The following is a 24,326-nucleotide window of genomic DNA, read 5'->3' as shown; positions in this document are numbered from 1 at the left end:
GCAGGGTACAGAGCAGAACTTTCCAAGGCCAGCGGATCTCTGTAGATCTCCAATTTGCTCTGCAAGGCTTCACTGCGGTCAAATCTATGTACCCCTTATCTAAACTAGTCTGATTCACGGCCACGATGAGTTCGCCCGGCTGAAGCGCCGACTACATTCTTGGGTCAGGTACTCAAGATGAGAAAAAAGGAACCATTGGGCTCAAGGCATGAGATAAAAGCGTTGGATGCCCTGCCAGTAAGGGATTTCAGTTTGGTTAAGCATCACATTCATTCACTCTTTTGATCCCTTTGGCTTATTCATAGCCGTCCTCTCATTCAATATGCGTTTCCTCAACGCTGCTGCACTCCTTACAGTCCCTTTCCTTACCCAAGCTGCGCCTGTTGAAGATGTAAAGCCCTCAAAGGGTTACCAGATGGGCGTGTTCTACGTCAACTGGGTAAGAATGTTCTTATTATACGGTTGGGTTATTCTTGCTGACACATCGAGGCCATCTACGCACGGCAACACTTTGTCACAGACCTCCCTGCGGAAAAGCTTACGAAAGTCACCTACGCGTTCGCTAATGTGAACAAGACTACTGGAGAGGTCTTCCTCTCCGATGAGTGGGCCGATCTGCAGTTCAGTTATCCTGGCGATGTAGCTTCAAATGGCACACAGCTGCTCGGCAACTTCAACCAGCTGTACAAGCTCAAGCAGAAGAACCGCAAATTGAAGACCACACTTTCTGTGGGCGGCTGGTCGTACAGAGGGAACTTCAAGACAGCGTTGGCCACAAACGCTACACGTTACCGCTTTGCCGAGTCATCGTTGAAGTTGATCACCGACCTTGGACTTGACGGCCTCGACATTGATTGGGAGTACCCTGAGGATTCAACTGATGCCGCCAACCTCGTCGAGACCGTCAAGCTTTGTCGCCAACTGCTCAACTCGTACTCTGCTGAACACGCTCAAGGCTACCACTTCGACATCGACATCTCTGCCCCTGCCGGCCCTCTTCGCTACACCGTTCTCCCGATCGCAGCTATGGACCCTTACGTAGATGACTGGAACCTGATGGCATTTGACTACATGGGACCCGGTTTCTCCAACTTCACTGGCCATCTCAGCAACGTACACCCGTCCAAGTCCAACCCTGTAACCACAGACTTCAACACCGTCCAAGCAGTTGACTACTACAAGAAGCACATCTCCTCCCCTCGCAAGATTATCTTGGGTATGCCGATGTACGGCCGCTCATTCGCCAACACCAACGGCCTCGGCCAGAAGTTCAACGGCTCAGGTGACGGCACATGGGAGGCCGGAGTTCTCGACTACAAGGTGCTACCACTCAACGGCAGCACTGTGTACACGGACAAGAAGGTGATCGCATCCTGGTCATACGACAACAAGACCAAGCAGTTGGTCAGCTTCGACACGCCCGAGGTCCAGACGCTGAAGGCGAAGTACCTGAAGAAAGAGAAGCTGGGAGGCGCGTGGTGGTGGGACTCGAGCTCTGATCGCACAGACGACAAGAGTCTTGTCGGTACCGTATCCAAGGCTCTCGGAGGTCCGGACGGACTGAAACCAGACTTGAACAACTTGTACTACCCTCTGAGCAAGTACGACAACATCAGGAGCGCCTGAACAGACGCGACTCTGGCACGTATGCGCCAAGGCGACATGCGCGGTTGGATCCGTGGTCTTCGTACAGCCTCTTGTTCCACTTGAAGAGCCGTGTTGGCTAGTTGCTTGCTCAGGACAGTGGACTTTGTAACTCGTAGGCTGGAAGACATCTTCGCATGCTTTGATTTCCTAAACTGTATTGTCAATGACTAGATTAAACTCATGTCTGCACCTACATCAACACAGGCTCAACATCAAAAGTGAAGACTCCCATGCTGGTAGGTGTTTAGAGTGCGTGCTATCTATGAATACCTCGAGGTTTTCCGCTGCCATCGGATCGTTTGATTTTCATGTGACTTTCTGCCTATCATGATACAGGACAATCAGACACAACAGCTGCTACATCTCCGTTCCGTACTGACATCTCACTGTGAGCGGCCATCAAAACAGGTGTTGCATTCAGCAAGGAGTGATTGGGAAGCACTAGCATTCATATGTGCATCATGGGAAAGGAGGGCCACTGATTCACTGAACGAGCCAACGCATCGCCATTGTGCTGGGACAAACACGAACAAGAACCACCATGTCAGTGCTTAAGAGTAAGCTTCGTGTAAGAAGAAGCCGTCCATTGTGATTCTGCAGGTCCGAGGTGGTGCGAGTACCTGTGACCTCGCGTTTCCTAGTTGAGATCATCCGGCTCAGTCTCTACTTGCCGAGGCAAACTCGGTATCTGTCCTTCTCTCTTCAAATTCTCATACAATGCAATGGCGGCAAGCGCTTTGGCATCTCGCCCAGCCTCCCTCCAAGCCCTCGCCATCGGTACCAGCTTGAGTGTGATATTCTCGCCTTCGTCACGCAGACCTGTGGCTTTGCCCTTCAGCCAGTTCATATGGCGTCGAGTAAGGCGCTTCTGGCAAAGAAGAATGGGGATGAACTCATCGCAAGCACCGACACTTGGGTACATGGCGTCTTGGACGCTCTCAGAGCCTTCTGTCGCAGACGTGTCATGGCCAGCCTTCCAAGGCGTCGTGGGTATACCGTGGAGGGCTAGCTCCGACAAGTTGATCAGATCAGTCTCCTTGACTTTGAGTTTCGCTTCTTGTTCGATCTCACTAGCAGCTGCGCCTTTCAAGGAGCCGCCGTCCAGCATGCCGGCCGGTATCTCCGTGAAAGCCAGAGATCCTGCTGCGATGCGAGGCTGGACTGTCAGAATGGCGTGTTTCTCGTCTTCGTCTTTTGCGTCTTCTGGTTGCACGATGATCTTCACGGGCGGGTTTTAGCTTTGTATTCGTTGTTTGAAGAGAGTCCTTACCAGCACAGCGACGCTTCCACCTCGCAGAAACACGGCTCCAGGGATCCAATCGGCTCTTGGCTTGTCTTCGCCTTCGTGAACGTAGGGATCTGTTTCGATGCTGGACTGGATCTTCATGAAGCCTAACTTGTCTTCAAGGCCAGGACGGCCTCGCCAGAACCAGTCGACAGCTTGCACTTGGATGGAGCGCAGCTTGTAGGGGTGCTTGTGGAAGGGATGCGCTTCATTCTGCTGCAGGTTGAGATTTTGCAGTAGTTTCTCAAGCCAGTCGTCTAGAGCTGGGAATGTGAAGGCTGCTTTGGGGTGCGAGGGTGAGGTCAGAAGCTTATCGAACTCTGCTGCGGCGAGAGTGGGTGGAAGAAGCACCTGGACTGGTGGGTCCAGCTGGTGCTGTCTGTAGTTGCTGATGGCAGTAGTCATGGTGAGCCAGGATAGAATGCGCAGTCTCCACTCGAAGCCAGCAGCAGGTGAAGTTAAGTAGGAGGCAAGGCGTAGAGAAGGGCGTGAACAAAGACGCCGGGCTCTTTGTGCCTACGTATCACAATGTGCAAGATACACCTGCCTAGAGTTGTGTTGGATCATCGAACATGCCGTGCAGCTCTGCCTGGAACCTGGCAGGCTGCAAGGCGGGCAGGCTCCACATCATTGGTTGTCGTGTTGGTGAAGGAGCTCGGGCGCGTCAGGCTCGCGCCTTCCCTCCGGGTCGCGCCTGCCCCACCGTGAGATGGAGGGACCCGCATCATCACGGGCTTAGTGTGTAAATCCGTGCGCCACGGCGCCACCCACTCGGTGCGCCACTGGCCGCTGGGGAAGGCAGCAGCATTTAGTCTGCCTGGTCTTATCGTCTTATCCGACCATTTGTTATCTGCATTGTCGTTGCCACAGCCATGGGCACGCTGACTGCGGATTGCCCGCGCCTGGACGCGCATTGTGAGCACAAGCTTGCGACATCGTGCCGACTGACATCTACACAAAACTGCTGCGCTTGCGCAGACGAGCGGGCCCACAGTCTGACGTACAGAGTATACATTGATGGCATTGGCTTTGTACAGCGCGGTACGAGGTGGCAAGGGTATTGCTGGTTCTGCAAAGGTACGTGCGACCTGCTGTGGCAAGGAACGCTGAGCGCTGAGCGCTGAGCATACTGACACGCGATAGAGTTCTGGAGCAACCGGCTCGCTGCGACCGATCCTCCACTTGATGTGTCGCAGACACGCATCCCCGAAATCCCAGACCAGAAGGAGTTCCTCGATCGCTGGTTCGAATTCCACCAGGGATACCGGATAGCAAGGCGTTCTGATGGCACCGAGCAGCGCATTGCAGTCATGGGAGAGCCTCTGCACGACGTCAGCCCCGGCTTCTTACCGCGAACGTTGGACCAACTGCGGGCAGGCATTGAGAACGATGCAAGCCGCCCAGAGAACAGGCTGCGGCGCCGGCGATTGACGACAGAGAGCCAAAGACCCATGGAGCCACAGCAGAGCCTGGAAGACGCCCTCGACAGTTTGCTCATGGCAGACTCCGACGATGAGGTCGCACAAGACGTCGCAGACCATGCGGTTACAACGACTGTGGACCAGATTGTACCAGACGCCACCGACATGCCACACCCTCAATCGCACGACTCCGTGGGACCTTCGAGCGAGGCTGCCTCGCGGCGACAGCGCGCCCAGGAGCGATTTGCCCGTGTGTTTGGGACAATCGAAGACGTACAACAAGACGACTACGAATCGCCTCTTTCCAACATGTACAACCGAGCGTGGACTCGCTACCGTGAGGCGGAAGATCTGCGAGCCATTGGCGATTCAGAAGTCCCCCCTTTGGAAGGACTGTCAGCTCAAGAGCGGCGAGACGTTGAAGAGCGGCTTCTGTGGGGTGTGATGCGAGAGTCACAGGTCGGTCCGGAGCCGGAAAGCAATGTCTGGAGCTACACGCCAATTTCGCCGACTCACAACGCAGCGATGACCGCTGGTGATGTGACCATCACTCCGCCTTGGGCTGATTTGCCTGCTACAAGCGCACCCTCGAGCGAGCCTATCGCAACAACGTTGTCGTCCACGGGCGGCATATCAGACGTCCGTCTCTCTCTCGAGCAGATTACAAGCGAGCTGCAGCGTCTGCGCTTAGCTTCTGAAGCCATGTCTTCCGCTCGCCATGCTTTGCACGCCCATCGTACCCCTGAACAACCTTTCCCAACCTTAGACAACCAGCCCGACCGACCACCACCTAAGACAGACGCAGAGATGACGAGGACTTTGGCTTGTCAGGTCTGCTACCAGCAGCTGGCAGATATCGCTGTGTTGCCCTGCGGTCACATGGTAATGTGCCTGTGGTGTGCGGATGTCGTTGTACCCGTGAAGCACTCGCATGTACCAATTAGGCCATCCAAGTGCCCCATGTGTCGAAAGCAGATCAAGCAGAGGTTCAAGATTCACATCGGCTGATCGATAAATGCTTGCGACCACAACCAAGTATGGTGTGACAACACGAGCGAAAAGACGGGCGGCTGTCAGTGATGGTAACGTCAGATCTTTCGAAACGCATGTCCGTACCTGGGTAAGGACTTGGTCACAGCGCAGTTCGTCTTCGAACAGACATAATGATATCTTTAATCAGTCTCGCCGATAGCTGATAGCTGATAGCGTCGCAGCCAGTGAGGATGGGAACGACGCAGAACCCTGTACCTGATAGGTTCTTGCGCCGTCCCCGGAATAGCTTCAACACGCTCTGGACTCCATTTTGCTCCACCGCGCTTAAAGTCGCAACCACAAAATGGTACGGTATCGACGCGATTAGCAAGATGCAAGATGCTTCTGCGGATCGTGGAGTCTCGCATTTTCAGTTTACTGAACACCTTCGTCAAGTTCGTATTCGCTGCGACAATTTATACTTGGAGTGATCAGAACAAGGCTGTTTTCAATGAGCGCACGCTCTGCTACTTCTTGGCTTATCTTCATAGATGTGTTCGCATGAATGTATCCGCGTGAGTCGCATGAGTGTATCCGCACAAATTGTGAGTAGTCTCAGTGTCTTGGGACTCAACGTTGATTCGGCCCTTTTCCCAACTCGAGTCGCAATCTCATTCGCTGGGGACCCTCTCCCCGGAAGACACTCACCATCATGATCATACTACACCTAACAGCCCTACAAAGCAGCTTCATGCCAAGGAAACTCGACACTTACTGAATCCGGTAGTAAGAAACTTGAAGGTCAGAGACATGACTCCGAGCAGCAGAGACATGACTCCGAGCAGCAGAGACAGCCACAAATGCCGGGGTTGCTGAGATCGCTTTCGTACAAGACACCACAGCATCGCACCAGAATGATGACGACGACGAAATAGTATTATATACAAGCCACATCGCGAAGGTAAGGCTGTATACAGCACAACCACCAAGATACATTGATAAGAATTCACTTGAGGGACATCAGCAGATTCACTGCAGCTATCAGCATCTTACCTTGACTTCAAGATGAGCTATCTGGGAGAAGTCCGCATTGGACATAAGGCGCCTGACTTTCACTGCGAAGCAGTCATCGGAGGTGCAATCAAAGGTAAACAGCGGCAATTGGACTCTAATTGGTGTGTGTGGTTAACATGTTGTAGAAGTGTCGCTGAGCACTTTCATTCGCCCTTCAACAGTACCGGGCGCGCCCGACCCCGATGCACCTTGGTTGCTTCTGCTATTCATCCCAGCCGCTTTCTCGTTTGTCTGCCCGACTGAAGTCATTGCGTTCCAAAACTGTTACGACGAGTTTCGTGACAGGAACTGCAGCGTCGCTTTCGTTTCGGTTGATACCAAACATTCCTTGTGGCACTGGCAAAACGTACCGCGGCAGTATGGCGGTCTGGGTAATATCGATATCCCGTTATTGAGTGACGCAACCCATAAGATTGGCAGAGACTATGGTGTGCTTATCGAAGAGGAGGGGGTGAGCCTTAGGGGGATGTTCATTGTTGACGGAGAGGGGCTCGTACAGCAGGTTCGTCCAATGACCCTGTGCAATGCGTTGTTTGTGCTTATTGCATACCCTGGCTGACCAGAAGTTTAGATAACACTGAACAATCTCACAGTCGGACGAAGTGTCCTGGAAGCTCTGCGTCTCCTTGAGGCTTTCCAAGCTGTCGCAAAACACGGGGTCCTTTGTCCCATCGACTGGAAGCCTAACTCGCACGCTTCCGACACGATGAATACCATCTCCAATACACTGGTGGAGTCCTACGAGGACCGGCTGGCGAACCTGCAGAAAGGTACGAATAAGGCCACCGTCGCCTACGAGTTGGTACTGACAATGGCACAGAATTTGGAGATGTGAAGATCACTGATCTCGACGCGAAGCACAAAAGTACCGATAACATGGAGAATGTACCCCATGCGGAGTATGTGAATACCCCGGGCGTCCATATCGTTTCCTCGCCCGAATCCCTCGATCGAGTGCGCGAAGAGAATTCTGAAACTCGGTACCCACCATCGAGCCCAGGTCATCCAAGCTGCATACTTCGAGTAGGTCCGACAGAGCCAGGAGAGCTATCTGTCAGTGAAAGTCTCGAGCAGACAGAGAACCTATAGCCAAGCAGCCCGGTCACCGCAGTCAACACCCCCGTCATGACCCCAAAATGTCAAGATCCGGCGCCTCCACAGCTATCTACCCAGGAGCGGACCGCTCGTCATAGTCGAGGTATGAGAAGGCTCCATGAAGACCTAAACAGCATGTTCTGCACCCCGTCGCCCTCGCTTTTCCGTACCTCTTCTTCGTACGCCTCCGATTAGTAGACTGACAGGGCACCAGGCCACATCTCGGTTCACCAGGTCACAGCAGCGCAAGCGGCAACAGAAAGACCAACCCAACCCGGTCAACATCGACACCCGCACACGTACGAGTCCCAGCGGGGATCGCAGGTGATACTGGAGTTTGCGGACCCGACGGCCAGCCCTATGGTCAGTCCCAACGTCGAACGCAAAGCCGCACTCCCGCCCACACTGCGCCACCAGGTCTCCGGTCCAGCGCGTTTTCCGCCCAGCGTAGACAGGATGCAGCCGCCCCCGCTCAGCCGCGCAATAAGCTGGAGCGGCGTGCTGAAGCGCCAGAACAGCTGCAGCGGCTCCCCCGCACTGCTCACTCCGTCCGTTGGCTCCGACCGAGCCAATGGTCCAGGGCAGACGAGGTTGCAGGCTACATTCCAGGCCATCAAGAACATTGGCGCCGGGTTCGCTAGTCCGAGGATCGATTACAGTATGGGCAAGAAGAACGAAGGCGCCGATAGAGGTCTGGGGTACTTTGATGTTGATGAGGCAGCGGAGAGCTGATGTGGGGGGGTGTTGATGTTGGGGTGTGCGAGGGACATACGTAGATGGATGGGTGGAATCAAGGAAGTAGTATACCCTCGCTATACATTTCGGTTTTGTCAGGTAAGATTCTGCCAATCTTACTTTCCCTTTCGGCCCTCTTTCTTCTCTCTTCTTCTTCTTCTTCTTCTTCTTCTTCTTCTTCTTCCTGTTTCAGATCTGTTGGCGCATGGGTGGCCTGGTCTTGTATATATACATACACGTGAAAGCGTACATTGAGCTACTCTCTCAAACACCACACTCTCCGTTGACTAGTCAACAAGACACGAGCCTAATGGATATCAACCTTGCTTTGTTCTTATCAGATCACGAGCCTTCACAGAACGCACAGACGCGCTTGTAGGCGTTTTGGGCGCGGTTCAATTCACCTCTGCTAGTGCGGCAGATCGCTGAGTGGAACGACGTGGCAGAGTACCAGAAGTTTGATTGGTTGACGCTAGAAATCAAGGCCAAGATGCTCTGACCCTCTCCTGTGGTTAGCAGTGAAGGAAACGAATAAGGCGAACCTTTTTTTGCTGGATAGGTCGTGGCGACGGAGAAGATCTGAAATACCTGGCTCGTACCTCCTCACCTGCACACAGCACAACTGGCACTCGCAGCAACGCCACAGCGCTTAGAGATATTGATCCAACGTACGTCCAGTGCCCGCGCCGCTGGCTCGAACTCGTGCACGAACCGCACGAGTAGTGCCGAGCTAGTGAGGTCGGAGGAGATGAGATTCGCGTTGGATTGAACTGATGCGACAGTGCAATGTTAGCCTGCAAAAGGTCAACATTGCTCTGTCGACGTTTCCGTGGGCATTGGGATGTTCCTGTGGGGAGTTGTATCGGTGCCTCTGCTATCTTGTTCTAATGCAATGTCGCTTACCCATGGAGTGTGAGTACGCGGCCGCATCTGTACGTACCTGTTTAGACATGACAGTACTAGACACTAATACATTTCACGGGTAGGCTGTTCCGGTGATTGCTCGAGCAACCTTGATAGTCCATGCATCTGATCATCTGTCTGGCTCATTTGCTGCAGCGTCTGAAGACTTGGATAGGATTGAGGGATTCTTCGGCACGACATCGAGCAGCTTCAAGGAGCTCTCGAGTCTCAACAAAGCCTTGAATTGGAGCAGCTTAGCAGCTTCGAGAGCCTGTTGTCGAGCTGTTCGACTGTTCGCTGACGCTCTGTCGAATTGGCATCACTTACACTCAAAGCAGATTCAGCAAGTCTTATTTTCTCGGGGGTGGTCTGGTCACTACATCTAGGTCAAGATGCGTTGCTTGACGAGGAACCTATCACTGTGCTATGCTGCAGGTTGAGGATAGTCGGATAGGGTGCGATGTACACTACTCGGCCCAGGATTTCTTCTCAACTACAAGGAATGATCGATCACGGGTTCAGTCCCGCCTGATTGCCTTGTCTTGTGTCCGCTATCTCCTGACGTCAGATCTCGAAAGCTCGATACTTAGCAGCGAGGATGCATCGCTATGTCAGGCATGTGGACTGTACTCCTTTGCACAACATGCCATGCAGAACCTGAAAATCCACCTCAAAGGCTGGCGTGAGAATCTAGGATTTCCTGGGTTTATCGATGACCTGATCGACAACGACCGAGAACGCATAATCTCTGGCCTCTAGCTTGAACGATTCAAGTGCTGTCTCACAAACTCGTTGACCACTGATGGCGATCTGGTCATCAGCGAAATCCGGACGCAGTCCCCTCTCCACACCGCAGTGTTTATCAGATGCACTCAGCTCGCCAGAGATATGCTCGAGAAGGAACCAACAATTGACGTGAATGAATCGGACCATTGCGGCCAGACTCCGCTCATGGCAGCGTTCAGATACGACCACGACGAGATCGCGTGTCTCCTTCTGGACAACGGGGCACAAGTTGGTCTCTCCAACCACAAAGAGCGTGTGCTTCTCCTGCAAAGCATCCCCTATCCACAACACCAACATCCCCCAAGTTCCGCAACGCCTGGTCGAGGGTGATGCCGACGTTCACCTCACGCTCGGATGAACTGCACGAGCTGTACGAAGCGGCTGTGTACGGTGCTACCGAAGGCGCCATGAGGCCCTGGGGTGTCTATCACGAACAGGCATCATCGGAGAAGGAAAGGCATCCGAAGGGAAAAAGATGCAATGATTGCACTGCCGAGGGAGCACCAGGCTCGTACGCCGACGCGCTCTATACACCTCACGGAGAAAGAGCATTCGAGGACTTTGGCACAACTCTTGGGTTCTGGAAAGAAAATGAATTTGCAAACGCAGTCTGCAAATAGAGCTGCAGTTCTTCTAGATTGGGTTCATGGTAACTCTGATAAGACTGTTAAGGCGTAGCCCTGCTTACCATGCCACGTAAGGAAATATATATTTATAGAGCTAACAACGTAATATAAGCTCTCTATACATACCAAGACCCTCTCTATCTCTATACATCCAATTAGAAGTATTAACAGTAAAGCCTACAATATAATTTGGATAACATACTAGATCTAGATCCTTAGTATAGATTACTACTTTTGTGTAAAGCATCTTCCTACAGTCTACTCTAGCTGTATTGCGTATAGTAGTTTCATAGACAGAATTAAAAGCCAAGTGTATAGTAGAAGCCAGTCTACGATTTACTCTCTCTTACTTTCGGCTCTTCAGCAGGCAGGGCTCTACTTGTTAGCGCCTTCCTCTCTACTTCTAATTTCTACTTATATAACACTGTGTTTCTTCTACTATAGGTAGTCTACTACCTGACTATAACAGCGCTGCGCTAAGCGTCTATTTTGTCTTAGACCAGCACCTTTTAGAAGCGCGCTCTAGCTGCATTATGTGTAGCGGTATTATAGATGGTATTAAGTAGCCAAGTGTGTAGTAGAGCTAGTCTATAATTTACTCTCTCTCGCCCTCCCTCTTTCAGCAGGCAGGGCCCCACTCATCAGCGCCTCCTCCCCTGCCTCTGCTTCCCGCCCGTACAACACTGTGTCTCTCCCACCACGGGTAGTCCACCACGCAACCGCGACGGCGCTGCGCTCAGCGTCCATTTCGCCCGAGACCAGCACCTCCCAGAAGCGCGCTCGGGCTGCGTCGCGCATGGCGGTGTCGTGGATGGTATTGAGTAGCTGTGCGCACAGCGGGAGCCAGTCGTCGAGCAGTGCGCTGGAGAGGAAGGGGAGCGCGTCGAGCAGTGTCAGCGCGAGGACGGCTTGCTCGCTTAGCGGCGGCGGGGGCGCATCGCTGCCTTGGAGCGCGAGGGCTGTGGCGTCCGGTGGAAGGGGATTCGTCGGAGCGTGCTGGGCGCGGTGGTGGACGAGTTCGAGCAGTGTCGCGGGCAGGTCGGGGTGTGTTGCTGACAGAGGGGATGGGGGAGCGGTGACGCGCAGTAGGGTTTTGAATGCGAGGCGGAATTGTCGCGCGGTCAGGCTGTGGGGAAATGCGGAGAAGAGGGCGTCGATGTAGAAGGGGAGGTGGGTGGCGGTTGCTTCTGCGGATTGGGGGGCGGACAGCACGGAGAGCATGACACTGTGGGCGGCTTCGAAGTTGGCGGCTAGGGGTGCGTTGGTCGAGGGGTGCGAGAAGGAGGATAGGTAGGGCACGGCAGATGCGACGAGGAGGTTTTCGTTCACCGCGGCGGAGAGGACGAGGGAGAAGTGCTCGCTGGTGTTGAGGAAGTAGAGGTCGAGGATCCTGTCCAGCGGGTGCGAGGGGATGGCTCCTAGGTGCGGGGGCGCGATCAGATGGAGGAATTTTGCGGCGTGGGTGGGGTGGGCGGAAAGGATGTCGATGGCAGTCAGGTAGACAAAAGTGTGCTGGGAGAAGGATGCCGGACCCAGGCGGGAGGTGATGAAGTAGAGATGTCGTAAGGTGTGGAGGGCCTGGGAAGCCAGAACAGGGGCGTTGGCGTCAGAGGCGAGGACTCTGTCGCGCAAGGTGCGGGTAAAGACAGCGCGGAGGATGATTGTGGTCGCGAAGAGGGCTGCCTTGAGGAGCTTCCACAGCTGGGGTGTTGTCTTGTGGAGGGCCTCTTCTTCGAGGTGGGCGGCTTCGTCTGAAGGGTCGATGTCGGAGAACTTGATCTGGCGCCATTGGGTGGTCAGGGCGCGGGAGAAGCTGGCTAGGTCGTCCACCATGGTTTGGATGATCCAAGCGCTCTTTGTGTTTTCGACTGCGTGGGCGATGAGGCGTGACAAGGGGCCCATGGAGGCCACCAGGGGCCTGGAAAGGATGGCGTCGACCTGTCTGTAGGAGCTGGAGGCCACACTCCAGTCCAGCTTCCCTCCCTGCGCCACCCCGACATCCAGGTCCAGGCCGCCGAGGAAGTAGGCGCTCTGGAACCCCTCGCTTGAGTAGAAGGCGGTCCCAATCAGCACGGGCAGCAGGCGGTCGTAGTCCAGCAGGGTCCTCTCGCCGTCGTTGAGACATCCAAAGGCGTGGTTGAGTATGAGGGTGATGGTCTGCCCACCCAGCCCGTCCGCCTCGGAGCGCTCGCGCACCTCGACGAGCGCCAGGTTGGTCGCGTTGACCAGGGCGCCCTCCAGTCTCCTCCTCATGCCGCCTGCCCAGTGCAGGTCCATGCCTTGCTCTTCCAGATGGCCGATCCCAATCAACAGCCCTCCGAGGACGATGAGGTGCTTCCACCGCCTGCTCCGGTCGTCGGCGCCTGCGACGACCGCCTTGATCCACTCGTCCAGACCCAGACCGCCGCCGGTGGGCGAGTGGCCGGGGAGCAGCTTCGGGGCTTTGTTGTAGCGGACGTGGTTGTGGTGGGTGATGACGGTGGTGACGGCGGTGTGGAAGACGGAGAGCAGGCGGAGAGAGGTGCGCACGCCATCAGGGCGGTCCCAGAGGGCCGGGGCGGTGAGGAGGTGCGAGGCCAGGAGGCTGAGGTTGTGCGGGTTGCCCAGGGTGGTGAGGAGGGAGGAGGCGGTCCCGAGGATGCTGGAGGCTGTCAGTGCGACGCGGGTGAGCGAGGGCCATGGACCTACCGGGGCGTGTCTTCCTGGTCCGAGTAGACCTGCAGCGCGCGCAGCAGCGTCGAGAGGAGGCGATCAGCCGGCATCTGGCCGTGAGCTTTGCATCAATCGTGACTGTCGAGGCTGTGGCTGTGAGCGCGTGCGGGTGCCGTTGCGCTTGACATGCACGCCGCGAGCCGAGGTACCGGTAGGCCACCACCCAGTCGCTGCGCTCGGGCCCTACCCGCCCCCGGAGCCGCACCAGCACAACGTCCCACCTGACCAACAACAGCCGCGCAAGTTCTCCAGGCGCCTGCTGCAAACCCTCGCCCCTGAGCGCACACCCGCCATGCAGCACCGATGAGGTAGCCCCTCTCCCCTCTCCCCTCTCCCCTCTCCCCTCTGACCTAACCCAACACGTCAACTAACACCCCCCTCCCCCCCCCAGCTTCATCCAGCGCCTTGAGAGCTCGGCCCCCCTGGGCTACACCACCCCGGTCTTCCCCTCGCTGTACTGGCCGCTCCCCCCGGGGGCTGCGCAATCCTTCTACCTCTACTACCCCAGCGACATCCTGCGCTTCACCATCTACTGGACGCTGCTGCTCGTCGGCGGCATCCACCTGATCGTCGCACTCTGGGCGTGCATCATCCAGTGGCGCAACTGGAACTTGATATGGGTTGTGCCTCCCTTGTTCGCCGCCGTGGGCGCCCTCGAGGGGGTCATCGCCGGCGCCATCGTGGGCGGCCTGCTGGGCGGCGTGTACCAGAGCGGGTATTTTGAGATGAGCACGTGGATCCCGTTTGTGTGGGGCGTCATCAATGCCCTGGTCCTGATCCTGTCCAGCTTCGCCATCTACGGCGGCCTGTAGCTGGAGCTGTGTCCCGAGTTGGACGAGCTTCTTGTCCGCGTCCAGCCCTCTCGTCTTGCACGATATCTTACCAAGCTCACGCCGTTTACCTGGCTGGATGACTTCCTTTGTTCCAAGTACAATGGAGATGACTTCCTTGCTCCAAGTAGGACGTCGAATCGACATAAAGGCAGGGGATATGGAGGGCAAGTGGGTAGATACACCTCCATGCCGTAATACAACGACACGAACAAGCTACCTCTGCAGTCGTCTACTTCGTTCTGATCCTGCTCAGCCGCCCCTTCGCCTGATGCACCATCTGCGGCCACTCCTCCACACCCGCACCAGGCACAACGATACGCTGCAACACATCCCTCGCTTTCCCCGTCTCCCCCACACTCTCATACCAATCCGCCAACTGCAGCAACGCGCCCTTGTGCCCAGCGCCCCCAGCCGCCTCGAACCACTCGACAGCCAGCTTCTCCACGCTGCCCTGCCGCCACCCCACCACCCAGTCCAGCGCCTGCTTCAGCTTCCCCGAGGGATCCGCCTGCAAGAGCGACGCCTCGCTCGAGGCAGCGTCGCGGTAGAACTCGGCGAGTTGCACCATGGCCTCGCGGTGACCCGAAGCGGCGGCCTTGCTGATGCATCTCAGCCACTCGACGCTGCTCCTGTCGAGGAAAGCAGCGAGCTCCAAGTAAGCGAGGGGATCGTCGGCTTTGGTTGCGCCCTGCGCAAAGGCGTGTTGGGCTTGTGCGCGAACGGCTGGGTCTCTGTCCGTCTTTAGCAGCTGGCCCAGCGCGTTCCACGGTGCCGTTATGGGGAGCTGGGCTGGGTGGCGCGCGCCGGGCGCGTAGGTGAAGACCCAGCTGACCTGGAGCGCTTTCTCGTAGAGGACTCTGGCTTTCGCCGGTTGCTTGGCTTGTTCGGCGAAGAGGCCTTGGAGCGTTAAGGCTTCCGGGTCGTCTTTGCTGGCGAGTTTTTCAAGCGTCTTTTGGTACTTTAGGATCTCGGGTTTGGGGAAGAGGAGGGCGATGTCGCGAGCTCCGGGCGCTGTAGTGTAGGTGTTCAAGTACACGGCCGTCAATATGTGTTTGATGGCGACTGGCTCTTCATTCTCGGCACATCCTTGGAGAATAAGGCCGGCAACGGTCTTGTGCTGACTCGGTGGCAGCATGGCTCGTTTTGTGGCGTCCGACAGATCAGGGATAGAGTAGGTGACCAGGGCCAATCCGGCGATATCCTCGAGTGTGACTCCATATTCTAGAAGGCGTCAGTGATGGTCGGTTCGGCAGGACGCGTCAGCACCGACTTGTTGTGAATTGTCTGACCAGTTTCCCATACTCTTTCTTGTCCTTGTGTGCCACAAAGTCGCTGTAGATGGCTTCTGCCTTGTCTCTCTCGACGAGCAGGACACCCTGCTTCTTTGTGAGCGCGTACCAGCCGAACCGACCTTTCTTGTCGACGTCGGCGCGCAATCTCTTTACATCCAGCTTCTGTGCATGACTTCGCTTGAACACATGGGACTGTGCTGCTTTTGCCGGTAAACGGAGGGTGTTGCTGTAATTGACGGGCAAGCTGTAATTGACGGGCAACAGCTGCCGCGCATGGCAGAAGACACACACATCTGGCCTGACCGTCGACCTCGCAGAGCGGGCCAGCAGACGAGATGAAGACATTGGATCAACTTCCAGCCGGTGCAGGTCAAGATGAGACGAGCATCGTGGAGCTCGCTCGCTCGCTTAGTAAGACCCGCTGGCACAGAGTCTTGGCTCTTCCGAGGGGCCCGCTTTCCTGCAGCAGCGCTACTTGAACTTTTTCTGGGTCTGCCCAAATATCATGTTTGCGCAGCTTTTCGGTGCTGCGAGACGAGCCATAAGCCGTACGCCTTCGTACCAAGGAACCCCAAGCGAGACACGAGACCACGTCCCCACAAGCGACGCTGCGCCCACAGACACCGTCACCGCCACAATGGTCACCACCCGCCGCGGGACAGAGACGCCTGGCATGGCCGCTACCCCGGCAAGCTCTGCAAAGAAGACAGTCGGCAAGAGGGAACTCGATGCGCTGGACACACCTACGCAAGTGAAGAGGCAGCGCAAGACGACAGTAGAGCTGAAGAGGAGCCTGAGGTCAACACCAAGGAAGAGCAGCGCAGAATCGGCACACGAATCTGTAGACGAGACTGCCTCGGACGCAAGGGAGGCCACGCCAAAGCCAGAAAAGGCCAGTCCGCTCGCTATCTGCCGGCGATCGAGCCCGATGGTGGTGGTCGAGCCGTCTTCGCCCGCCAAAGAGGATGCGCCCACCCAGGAAAGCGCCGCCTTCCACACCCCGGAGCCAGCGTCTTCCGAGGCAGCCTTCGTGACCCCCTTCACCAGCAAGAAGGCTTTGGAGGGCTCACCGACGCCCAAGGCGAAGAAGACGGCAACACCAGCATCAGCAAAGAAGGCGCGCGCACGCCCAAAGAAGGCGCACAAGCAGGAGACCCCAGAAGAGATTCCGTCTTCCACACGAGAGAGCTCGATCGAACCCTCCGCCGTCGCCCCCGCCACAGCTCACGTCCGCTTCGGCAGCGAAGAGCCCACGATGAACACCAAAGGCCACACACGCTACGAAGCCCCCGCGCCTGCGCAAGACGACGATGAAGACTCGGCAGACGACTCGGACGAGGCGCCAGAAATGGTCAGCACAGCCGCCGCCACCTCCAAAGCCGCCGCCGCCCAAGCAGACACCAGCCGTGCGCTCGCCGCGCAGCAAGAAAAGGAGCGCAAGAAGCGCGAAGCCCGCGAGCAGCGCATCGCCGAAGAGCAAGCCGCCAAGCGCGCGCGCGACGCCTTGAAAGCGCAAAAAGCCGCCTCCAAAGCCGCAAAAGCCGCCCGCCTATCCTCCATCGTCGAGACCCCGGAAGACGGCCCGCCAGCCTTGGCCCTAGACCGCACCGCGCTCCCCTCTCTGCTCCCCGACTCCCTGCTCGCCCACCTCGGCGACGTGCGACCCCCGACCCCGCCGCCCGAGGCGCGCGGCAGAACGGACGAGCAGCTCCGCCGCGAGAAGCTCAACCACCACATCAAGTTCCTCGAGCAGAGCAGCAAAGCCCCCCGCGATAGGCGCGTCGGGAAACACCACGTCGCTGTCCTGGCTGGCCAGAATCCCGTGCTCCCGCCCAAGGTTAGCAGGGCTACTAGAGGCGTCAGGGAGGCCTGGCTCAAGGGACGTCAAGGGCAGGCAGCCAAGGGGAAGCCGAGGATCGGGAAGACGGCTAGGACAAAGTTTGGGGGTGGAGGTTTCTTGAGGGGCGAGGATTAGTCGAGTGGATTTGGTAACGGGGGAATGCGAAGTTGCCGTCTTGCTAGAGGGTCGAGTTTGAGACTGTGGTTCTTGTATGCGCTTCTACGTTTCGTGATGGACTTGCCGTGACTCGTCTTCCGTCGTCTCCGCTCTGCCCACCAACACGACCTACCGCCTGCCCGGCCTCTTCGGCTTGCTGAACCCCTGTTTCACCTCGACTTTGTCCACCTTGAACTCATCCAAAATCACCTGTTCCGTCACCTCGTCTGGATTCGTCGCCTCCAGCTTCTTGGCCACCTTCAGCCCGCCCTCGTTCTGCGCCAGACTGACGACATTGCCGCGCGACGCCGCGTACAGCATGCGCTCCTTGATCTTCGCCGCGCTGGGACACGTGCTGATGAAGACGATGCTGGCCGCGGCGTCGTCGTGCCGGTAGAACGAGTAGCGGGGTTCCTTTGGATCGACGGCGCTGGCGAGCGTCGAGGGCGTGGCCGACGACGACGAGACCAGGCGCAGCGTCTCGGTCGCCGGGTCCATGCGCAGCTGGACGAGGTTGTCGCCGCCCTGTCCGAGCCTCTGCAGCGCGCCGGCGATCTCGTCGTCGGCGCGGATCGCGAGACGGCCGCCTTGCGCGAGCGACTGGCCCCGCGTGCCGCGCGACTCGAGTGCTTCGGCGTCTTTGATGTCTTGCAGCGATTGCTCTTCGGCCGTGAGCGGGTTGCTGGACTCGGTGTGCTGCACGTGCTTCTGCCAGCCCGTGGCTGTGAGCTCGTCCGGCTCTGTGGTGAATATGCTCTCGGGGAAGTGCTCGCCACCTAGCTCCCTTACTAACGTCAATCTCGTAGATGCGAAGAGCATCTTCTGCCGTACGGGAGCGGCATTGGGCACGTATGTGACGGCGACGAGGGACTTGTCGGGCGAGGCGAGCGAGTCGGCGCGGCGCAAGAGGATGTAGAGAGCTTCGTTGGGCTTGATGTGGGTGCTGAGGTTGGACAGGTCGTCGAGGAAGGTGGACGCCGAGGAGGAGATGGCAGCGCCGGGAACAATGGTTTCCTTGTCGATACGGGCAATGAGACCGCGTTGCGAAGACGAGACGATGAGCTCGCCCAGCGCGGACTTGAGCTCCTGGGATGCTGTCGACGTGGGTTAGCATCAAGGCCCCGCTTTCTGGGGGACAGCAATTAGCACGCACCTGAGATACCAGACTGCATGATGTTGGGGGAATGGAAAGCTACCAGCCGGCTCTGGGCGTTGCTGCGTAAGGTGGAAAGGTTCGAAAAGAGACGACGTGAGAGGACTAGGTCAATGTTTACGTGACGTCGCAGTGGTGGGGCTGGACTCGGCAGCATGTGCGTGCGGACCCTGGGGACCCTGCATTCTGTGCGCCAGCCTTGCACAGCACGCGTCACGAAGCTATTCACATTTTTATTCTGCACACACAGGAACCAATCGACTGTGCCCAACGCGTCGTGGATATCACCAAAACAGCTCCCGCTTCCCCGCATCACTCCTCGTACTGACCACCAGGAATCATCTCTCTCCCCTTCTCAAGTATGCCCTTCAAGTACTCGTACACGGTGAACGTGACGGCCTGTCCAGGAGCAACACGCATCACACGAGGTGTGATACCCTTGTAGAAACTCTTCACGCCTTCTTGTTTCCACATGTCGCTATTCCAGTGATTAGTAGTGCCAACAATTGAGATGACATTTTGCGACTCACCCAGCAATGGCTGTGATCCTGCTCATGGCACTCTGACCTGGCTCGGCTGGTGTTTTCTGCAGTCTTGTCTTGATAGTGTCAATGGGCGCGTTCGAAAAAGGCCCCATGGCACCAGAGATGAGACCAATGCAGGACGTCTGCCACCCTGGAAGGTCGGTTGTGCCTTGGTAAGCCTGTAGCCGTGCCCTCAATTCTGAGTAGGCTGTGAAGTTCGCAGCCTGGTTCGTACCCTGGCGCAACGCTGTGAGTGACACACCACGCCATAACGCGCCGACGCCCTCCTCCTTCAGCACCGTGTACAGGGCGTGCGCTGCGTTTCGGTACTTGGGGACGTCGAGCGGGTCGGCCATGGAGTGGTGTTGTGCTTGTAAACGGATCTTTACGACTTCCATAGGAGTGACAACGAGAACGGCCTCTGTGACACCGGCAGCAAGACCAGCTAAGTCAAGTCAGTAGCTGAACAGAGTTTCTGCGATCATCCACACCCATTCGTTCAAGACCTCGCAAGAAAAGCTCAGCGCTTACCCATGAATGTCGATTTCGAGGTCACGTTGCCTTGTGAATCTGCCAGCAATTGCTTGTACCACTCGTACGAAGTGAAGCGAATAGCCATCTTGGGCACAATGCCAGTAAGAACGGCACCAAGACCCTTGTACAGACCCAGCGCCGTCTCACGCTTCACAATCTCGGCACCGGTCTTGAGGAAACCACGCTTCGGCGCCTACAAATCAGTCATGTTAGTTGTGTCGCGTGTCTTGTGAGATCAAGGTGTAAGACGTACACCGGGCATGCGTGCTCGCTTGGAGAGTTGCATGCGGACTTTGATGGTGTCTGCAAATCCAATTAGATGTGCTCAAATGGATGGTCACTGGTAATTCAGGTGCAACATACCCAAAGGATGGCACGCAAGCGCTTCCATCATTCCAGCACCGCCACCAGCTGCGAATCAAGTCAGTACAACTTCGTCAAGCTGCGCAATCTTTCAATTGCTCGATTGAAGCTCACCGATCAGGTTGGTGGCTGCGGATGCAGGCTTCTTGCCGCGAGGGCCTTGTGTCGACTTTGCAGACATGATGTGTGATTTTGGGGCTCCTGAGCTCGGCGAGTATACAGTGGCGCGTGAAAGGAACGTCGAGAGTCCTCAAACACTCAAATCGTGGGGAAGTGTGGATTATGACGCTGGCTGACCTTCCCCAAGCTCTTTGCCCGGATCTGGAGCTCTAGCTAGCTAGCTTTCGAGGGCCTCGGCTATGGCTGAGGAACAAAGGGTCCTTGCGAAATGCGTGAAAAGCAACGAGAGTCTCAAACTTGAAAGGTGTAGAAGAAAGACGACGTTTTGAAAGCACAAGAGACCGTCACAGTCACGTTCCAGCTTTCCAGTTACCGCGGGTATGAGGACATAAGACATCCGCTGAGGCCTCGGCCTGTGCAGCGGCCCAGGCCCGCTGCCACCAAAGCGAGGCACGCGTCGCGCCTGCAGCATCAGGGTGCTTGGCGCTAGACGTCGGTTTACCCCAGATCTGTGATGGTGGGCGAGCGGAAGTTGGGGAGCGGAGATGTCTTTCGGCCGGGATCGGCTGGTGAGGGATTCGCTTTGCCGAGCAACATGGCAAGTCCATTGCAAGCCCCTCGCACTGCTGACAATTTCGAGATTGCGATTTCGAGTCTAGAGTCTCGATACGGTCTCGTCGAGGGCGGTGTCGCACGCTCATGTGAACGCTTCTGATCATGGGCCTAGTTGTGGCTTCCATGTGAAAGATGACGTTCCAAGTCAACACCGGCATCCGTGAATGCGGTTTCCGAGTAGACCCGTTCTGGCACGTGCGCGAAGACGCGCCGGCAGGAGAGGCAGGTCGGTTGGTGTTCTCCCGTTCTTCCGGATATCATTTCCTGAGCGCCTCATCACGATGCTCTTCAGACTGAACATCATTGGTGGAACAACCACGTGGGAGCAAAGGTACAGACCTCAGGCTGGCACTGGGCGACTTTCGATGTTTTGTGAAACATTTGCACAGCTCGCAGATGCACGAACACTCGGAGTTCGCTCGCTCAAAGACAAGCACCGAGCCACAAACACAAAAGGGGTATATTCGCTATGCTGTCTGACTCGCTTCTGGCAAACTCAAAGTCGCCGCACTATACAACGACTTATGCAAATCTGACCTCGTTGAACAAGCTTGCTCTGATCTGCATCAAGGCTACCAGCTCCAACACAAATTCCTGAAGGATGACCACGTTGGTGATAATGTGTAAGAGACTAGCTTCATGAATGTCGTCCTGCTGCGCGTCTGTCTCTGCACCACCTGTGGCATTGTTGGGGATGTCTTTGGGCGGAGGTTGGTACTTTGACAACATGACTTCGATGTCTTGCGAACCTGCAGGTCGGCGGAATCGTATTCGCCTCCTTAACAGATCAGAGTGCCTGAACCCTGCGAGATTGGCGTCAATATCTGAGAACAGCGTGGTTTGACGTTTTCCGCTTTGCGGTGCAGGCAATGGTGACAATCCTCTCGATGGGGAGCCTACGAGCGTCTGCCCACCGAACTTTGAAGGAGCTGGAGAAGACGCCTGGGAGTTCCGTTGCTCGGAAAGAGTCTCTTTCCGCCCCCTCGGTGATTGTGCCCTTGATGGTGTTGCAGAGCCTTCGAGCACATGTTTTGGAATTTGTGGCGTCCACGAACCTACAGGTGCCTCTGGAAGCTGTTGAGCCGCTTTCGGCTGCATCTCTGCCTGCTTCATTGCATCTCGCATATCCTCATGGAAGCGGAATGCGTTTTTGCGGTTGACGACATGCTCGTCCCAGTCAGGTATGTCAGCACGAAGGGCTGCTACCTGCGCCTGTAAACTTTGTACACATGCGAGCAATTGCGGCGTTGCTGATCTGCTCCACACTGGCAAGCGGTTTGCCATGTAGACGTCTCGAAGGCTGTCATTCGAGAAAATGATAGAGTCAGGTACATTGTCTTCAAAATGGTAGTCGGCGGGGTCGACGGAGAGCCAGCCCTCAAGGCGGAGCTGTGAGCATGTTCCAAGGTTAACGATTGCTTCCGTCAAAGCCAAATTTGTTTCCACGTCGTTTGTCAAGAACCGGAGCAGTAGCTCAGTCAAAGACTTGAAGAGTGGGTCCTCTGGTATCAGATAGTGCTGATGCACTTCTCTCCTGCTACCATCCGCAGCATTGGACGAGGCTGGTTCTTGTGAGGACGTAGGGGGCAGGGATATAGCTCTCAATGAGCAAGGATGGCTTTCGAGAAGGCTTTGAATATCTCTGAGGTGGGTTTCGTAGGCTTCGTCAACCCCATCTTCACCAGCAAGAGCGGTGGCAAGGTTCAGGTAGGTTTCGAGCTCGATGTTCAGAGCACCAACGGTTCTGTGCGGCTCCTTGGAGTGCACGTTCATAACTTTGATGAGTGACCCCAGTCCGTAGCTGTGGTTCTTTCCAAGTATGACAGTCGTGAGCTTCAATGCTGAGGTGACAGTTTGTGAGTTCCGAGAATCGGTGCTTCCGAGGATCAAGTCGACCAAGTTGAAAAGCGAAGGGTTCAGTCGATCGTCTTCCTTCTCGTTATGGCTCATGAGCATCAACGATTGGCGCCTCTTGACTGCAGCTGGCGATTGTGGTATATTGCCTGACATAGCTGCGTAGTCTGGTAGCGCTAGCAAATACTGCAGGATCATGTGCACGAGTTCTGGATGATCTAATGCATCGAGGATCCGTCGTAGGTATGTGAGGACAGCAACAGAGGATCCACCGTCGGCATCGGAAGACTCTAATAGAGAAGGGTAACTGTGCGTTGTTAGCCGTACTGCCGTTGACGAATCGGTCATTAAACTGACAGGAGCTGTTGCAAGAACAACACATGGAAGTGATCAATCAGTGTATATCTGACATCTGCAGACCTGCAATGCTCAAGCACATCTTGCCAGAATGCGAGGTAAGATAAGAACGTGCCAATGTGGCTCTGGAACTCTGTGGTGTGGAGATTTTCAGTGTCATTGTTAGGTTGAGTTTCCACATAGTCGGAAAACGACAGCACAAGTGGAAGGTTGTCTTGAGGATGTAAAATGGAGAGTTTTCTGTTGAGGGTCAGACCAGCCATTTTGACTACTGGACAGCTCAAGAACTTGCCTGCTGAGTTGGCTATACAGCGCACCAAGACCTGATGCCATGAGGGTGGGTAAATCGCTGTTGACTATCCATTGTTCAAGGTTCGTTGACCTGGAAGCAGACTCGAAGATGTAGAGGAGACCAGTGCGAGCAAAGTCTCCTATTGGTCCTTCGTGATGAACGTGATCAATTAGTTGGTAGCACAAGGGAAAGTCTTCTTTCTGTGTCGTGCCAGCGAAATCGTTGCTTTGGGCTCGGGGTCGACTGCCAGAGTCTACAGTGGTGGTAGTGAACCATACTGGCAATATCTCCGGTTGCGATTTGATCTTGGCCGCTATTGCGAAGAGCAACCTGACAATCTGCGCCTCGATATCCTCTCCAACGGCCATTATACCAGACCCCACTGTTCGGTTTATGAAGTTCATAAGAGACACCGCAAACACGTCGTTCTCCAGGAAATCTTCTTCCTCGCTGTCGATGAGCGCATTGTAGAAAGCCACTGCATCTTCGACGACGCCTTCATCGAACGACGTTGCTGCAATTTTAGACACGGCGGTATATATTTGCTGGGCGGCTGTAAACTGGAGGCAGAGGTGAGGTGCAGGCGACCGAGACTCGTCGATGAGTATCGCGGTGAGGGCTTTGAATCCGCGGCGGATGTTGCTCAAAGCCTCGCGGTCGTTGGCAAGATTTTGCGTTTTCTGCCATTGCGACTGATTGTTTAGTCAGTTGTAAGCTGCACGCATGGCATGGTGTGTGTGCTGTACCAATACTTGGTTGTATCGCTGTCGAAAGCGTGCCAGACGCTGCTGCGGATTGTTTGGGGGGCTCTGTTTCTTCTGGGAAGAAACACCGAGCAACCTTGTGAACTACATGTTTTTGTTAGCAAAAGTAGCACGAAGGAAGAGTTGCACGAACAAGCTCCATCTGATATTCTAGTACCCCCGCATTGAAGCGGTGCGTGCAAGGTGGTGTGCAAGGAATGAGATGCTTCGGCGCGCACGCGTGGAAAGTGACTCCTGCTGAAACCAATCACGTTGCGACTTCCCCGAAGCTTAGGTCTTCCAGCTGCCTACACCCTCGCACTTCACAGCCACCAACGTACTGCCGTCAACGCTCATGTCATCTGCGTTCAGTCGTGGCCAGACGAATGAGTCT

General features: G+C 55.9%; 12 protein-coding genes across 13 annotated transcripts, besides 5 other annotated features; 6 read left to right on the top strand and 6 right to left on the bottom strand.

Annotated features, from left to right (window-relative positions):
- Nucleotides 1-322: 322 nt before the first annotated feature.
- EKO05_0011331 (Chitinase) lies at nucleotides 323-1,626 on the top strand (the record flags this gene model as incomplete). Its single annotated transcript, XM_038944492.1, has 2 exons — nucleotides 323-439; nucleotides 490-1,626. 2 exons carry the CDS (start codon nucleotides 323-325, stop codon nucleotides 1,624-1,626), a joined length of 1,254 nt encoding a protein of 417 aa, XP_038792520.1.
- Nucleotides 1,627-2,284: 658 nt separating this feature from the next.
- Nucleotides 2,285-3,337, bottom strand: EKO05_0011330 (uncharacterized protein; the record flags this gene model as incomplete). Its single annotated transcript, XM_038944344.1, has 2 exons — nucleotides 2,285-2,866; nucleotides 2,918-3,337. 2 exons carry the CDS (start codon nucleotides 3,335-3,337, stop codon nucleotides 2,285-2,287), a joined length of 1,002 nt encoding a protein of 333 aa, XP_038792519.1.
- A 612-nt stretch (nucleotides 3,338-3,949) lies between these two features.
- EKO05_0011329 (uncharacterized protein) lies at nucleotides 3,950-5,361 on the top strand (the record flags this gene model as incomplete). Its single annotated transcript, XM_059637969.1, has 2 exons — nucleotides 3,950-4,009; nucleotides 4,078-5,361. The coding sequence occupies 2 exons, from the start codon at nucleotides 3,950-3,952 to the stop codon at nucleotides 5,359-5,361; spliced, it is 1,344 nt and encodes a 447-aa protein (XP_059493952.1).
- A 1,029-nt stretch (nucleotides 5,362-6,390) lies between these two features.
- EKO05_0011328 (Thioredoxin-dependent peroxiredoxin) lies at nucleotides 6,391-7,488 on the top strand (the record flags this gene model as incomplete). Its single annotated transcript, XM_038944315.2, has 4 exons — nucleotides 6,391-6,472; nucleotides 6,525-6,901; nucleotides 6,971-7,169; nucleotides 7,220-7,488. The coding sequence occupies 4 exons, from the start codon at nucleotides 6,391-6,393 to the stop codon at nucleotides 7,486-7,488; spliced, it is 927 nt and encodes a 308-aa protein (XP_038792517.2).
- Nucleotides 7,489-7,524: 36 nt separating this feature from the next.
- EKO05_0011327 (Thioredoxin-dependent peroxiredoxin) lies at nucleotides 7,525-8,226 on the top strand (the record flags this gene model as incomplete). The annotated part of the gene is made up of 2 exons (XM_059637968.1): nucleotides 7,525-7,597; nucleotides 7,709-8,226. The coding sequence occupies 2 exons, from the start codon at nucleotides 7,525-7,527 to the stop codon at nucleotides 8,224-8,226; spliced, it is 591 nt and encodes a 196-aa protein (XP_059493951.1).
- Nucleotides 8,227-8,367: 141 nt separating this feature from the next.
- Nucleotides 8,368-8,413: a tandem repeat.
- Nucleotides 8,414-11,132: 2,719 nt separating this feature from the next.
- EKO05_0011326 (uncharacterized protein) lies at nucleotides 11,133-13,306 on the bottom strand (the record flags this gene model as incomplete). The annotated part of the gene is made up of 2 exons (XM_038944392.1): nucleotides 11,133-13,185; nucleotides 13,233-13,306. The coding sequence occupies 2 exons, from the start codon at nucleotides 13,304-13,306 to the stop codon at nucleotides 11,133-11,135; spliced, it is 2,127 nt and encodes a 708-aa protein (XP_038792516.1).
- Nucleotides 13,002-13,041: a tandem repeat.
- A 253-nt stretch (nucleotides 13,307-13,559) lies between the features above and the next one.
- Nucleotides 13,560-14,068, top strand: EKO05_0011325 (uncharacterized protein; the record flags this gene model as incomplete). The annotated part of the gene is made up of 2 exons (XM_038944386.1): nucleotides 13,560-13,564; nucleotides 13,648-14,068. 2 exons carry the CDS (start codon nucleotides 13,560-13,562, stop codon nucleotides 14,066-14,068), a joined length of 426 nt encoding a protein of 141 aa, XP_038792515.1.
- Nucleotides 13,569-13,603: a tandem repeat.
- A 250-nt stretch (nucleotides 14,069-14,318) lies between the features above and the next one.
- On the bottom strand, nucleotides 14,319-15,726 carry EKO05_0011324 (uncharacterized protein; the record flags this gene model as incomplete). Its single annotated transcript, XM_038944310.1, has 2 exons — nucleotides 14,319-15,310; nucleotides 15,360-15,726. The coding sequence occupies 2 exons, from the start codon at nucleotides 15,724-15,726 to the stop codon at nucleotides 14,319-14,321; spliced, it is 1,359 nt and encodes a 452-aa protein (XP_038792514.1).
- Nucleotides 15,727-15,886: 160 nt separating this feature from the next.
- Nucleotides 15,887-17,356, top strand: EKO05_0011323 (uncharacterized protein; the record flags this gene model as incomplete). Its single annotated transcript, XM_038947531.1, has 1 exon — nucleotides 15,887-17,356. One exon carries the CDS (start codon nucleotides 15,887-15,889, stop codon nucleotides 17,354-17,356), a length of 1,470 nt encoding a protein of 489 aa, XP_038792513.1.
- Nucleotides 16,742-16,800: a tandem repeat.
- A 150-nt stretch (nucleotides 17,357-17,506) lies between the features above and the next one.
- EKO05_0011322 (Twinfilin-1) lies at nucleotides 17,507-18,549 on the bottom strand (the record flags this gene model as incomplete). Its single annotated transcript, XM_038944387.2, has 2 exons — nucleotides 17,507-18,471; nucleotides 18,531-18,549. 2 exons carry the CDS (start codon nucleotides 18,547-18,549, stop codon nucleotides 17,507-17,509), a joined length of 984 nt encoding a protein of 327 aa, XP_038792512.2.
- Nucleotides 17,800-17,841: a tandem repeat.
- Nucleotides 18,550-18,842: 293 nt separating the features above from the next.
- On the bottom strand, nucleotides 18,843-20,132 carry EKO05_0011321 (Mitochondrial succinate-fumarate transporter; the record flags this gene model as incomplete). The annotated part of the gene is made up of 6 exons (XM_038944424.1): nucleotides 18,843-19,008; nucleotides 19,061-19,499; nucleotides 19,586-19,781; nucleotides 19,842-19,891; nucleotides 19,952-19,999; nucleotides 20,066-20,132. The coding sequence occupies 6 exons, from the start codon at nucleotides 20,130-20,132 to the stop codon at nucleotides 18,843-18,845; spliced, it is 966 nt and encodes a 321-aa protein (XP_038792511.1).
- A 1,076-nt stretch (nucleotides 20,133-21,208) lies between these two features.
- Nucleotides 21,209-24,095, bottom strand: EKO05_0011320 (uncharacterized protein; the record flags this gene model as incomplete). Of its 2 annotated transcripts, XM_059637966.1 has the most annotated exons (5): nucleotides 21,209-22,847; nucleotides 22,898-23,137; nucleotides 23,190-23,881; nucleotides 23,936-24,037; nucleotides 24,087-24,095. In XM_059637966.1, 5 exons carry the CDS (start codon nucleotides 24,093-24,095, stop codon nucleotides 21,209-21,211), a joined length of 2,682 nt encoding a protein of 893 aa, XP_059493949.1. The 2 variants fall into 2 exon arrangements, with proteins under 2 accessions (XP_059493949.1, XP_059493950.1); XM_059637967.1 differs by having other exon boundaries at nucleotides 21,209-23,881.
- Between the last annotated feature and the right edge of the window lie 231 nt (nucleotides 24,096-24,326).

This window comes from Ascochyta rabiei, chromosome 22, assembly GCF_004011695.2.
Source record: "Ascochyta rabiei chromosome 22, complete sequence".
Lineage (NCBI taxonomy): Eukaryota > Fungi > Ascomycota > Dothideomycetes > Pleosporales > Didymellaceae > Ascochyta > Ascochyta rabiei.
The sequence above is the reverse complement of the archived record's forward strand: the minus strand, read 5'-3'. Positions and strand labels throughout refer to the sequence as shown.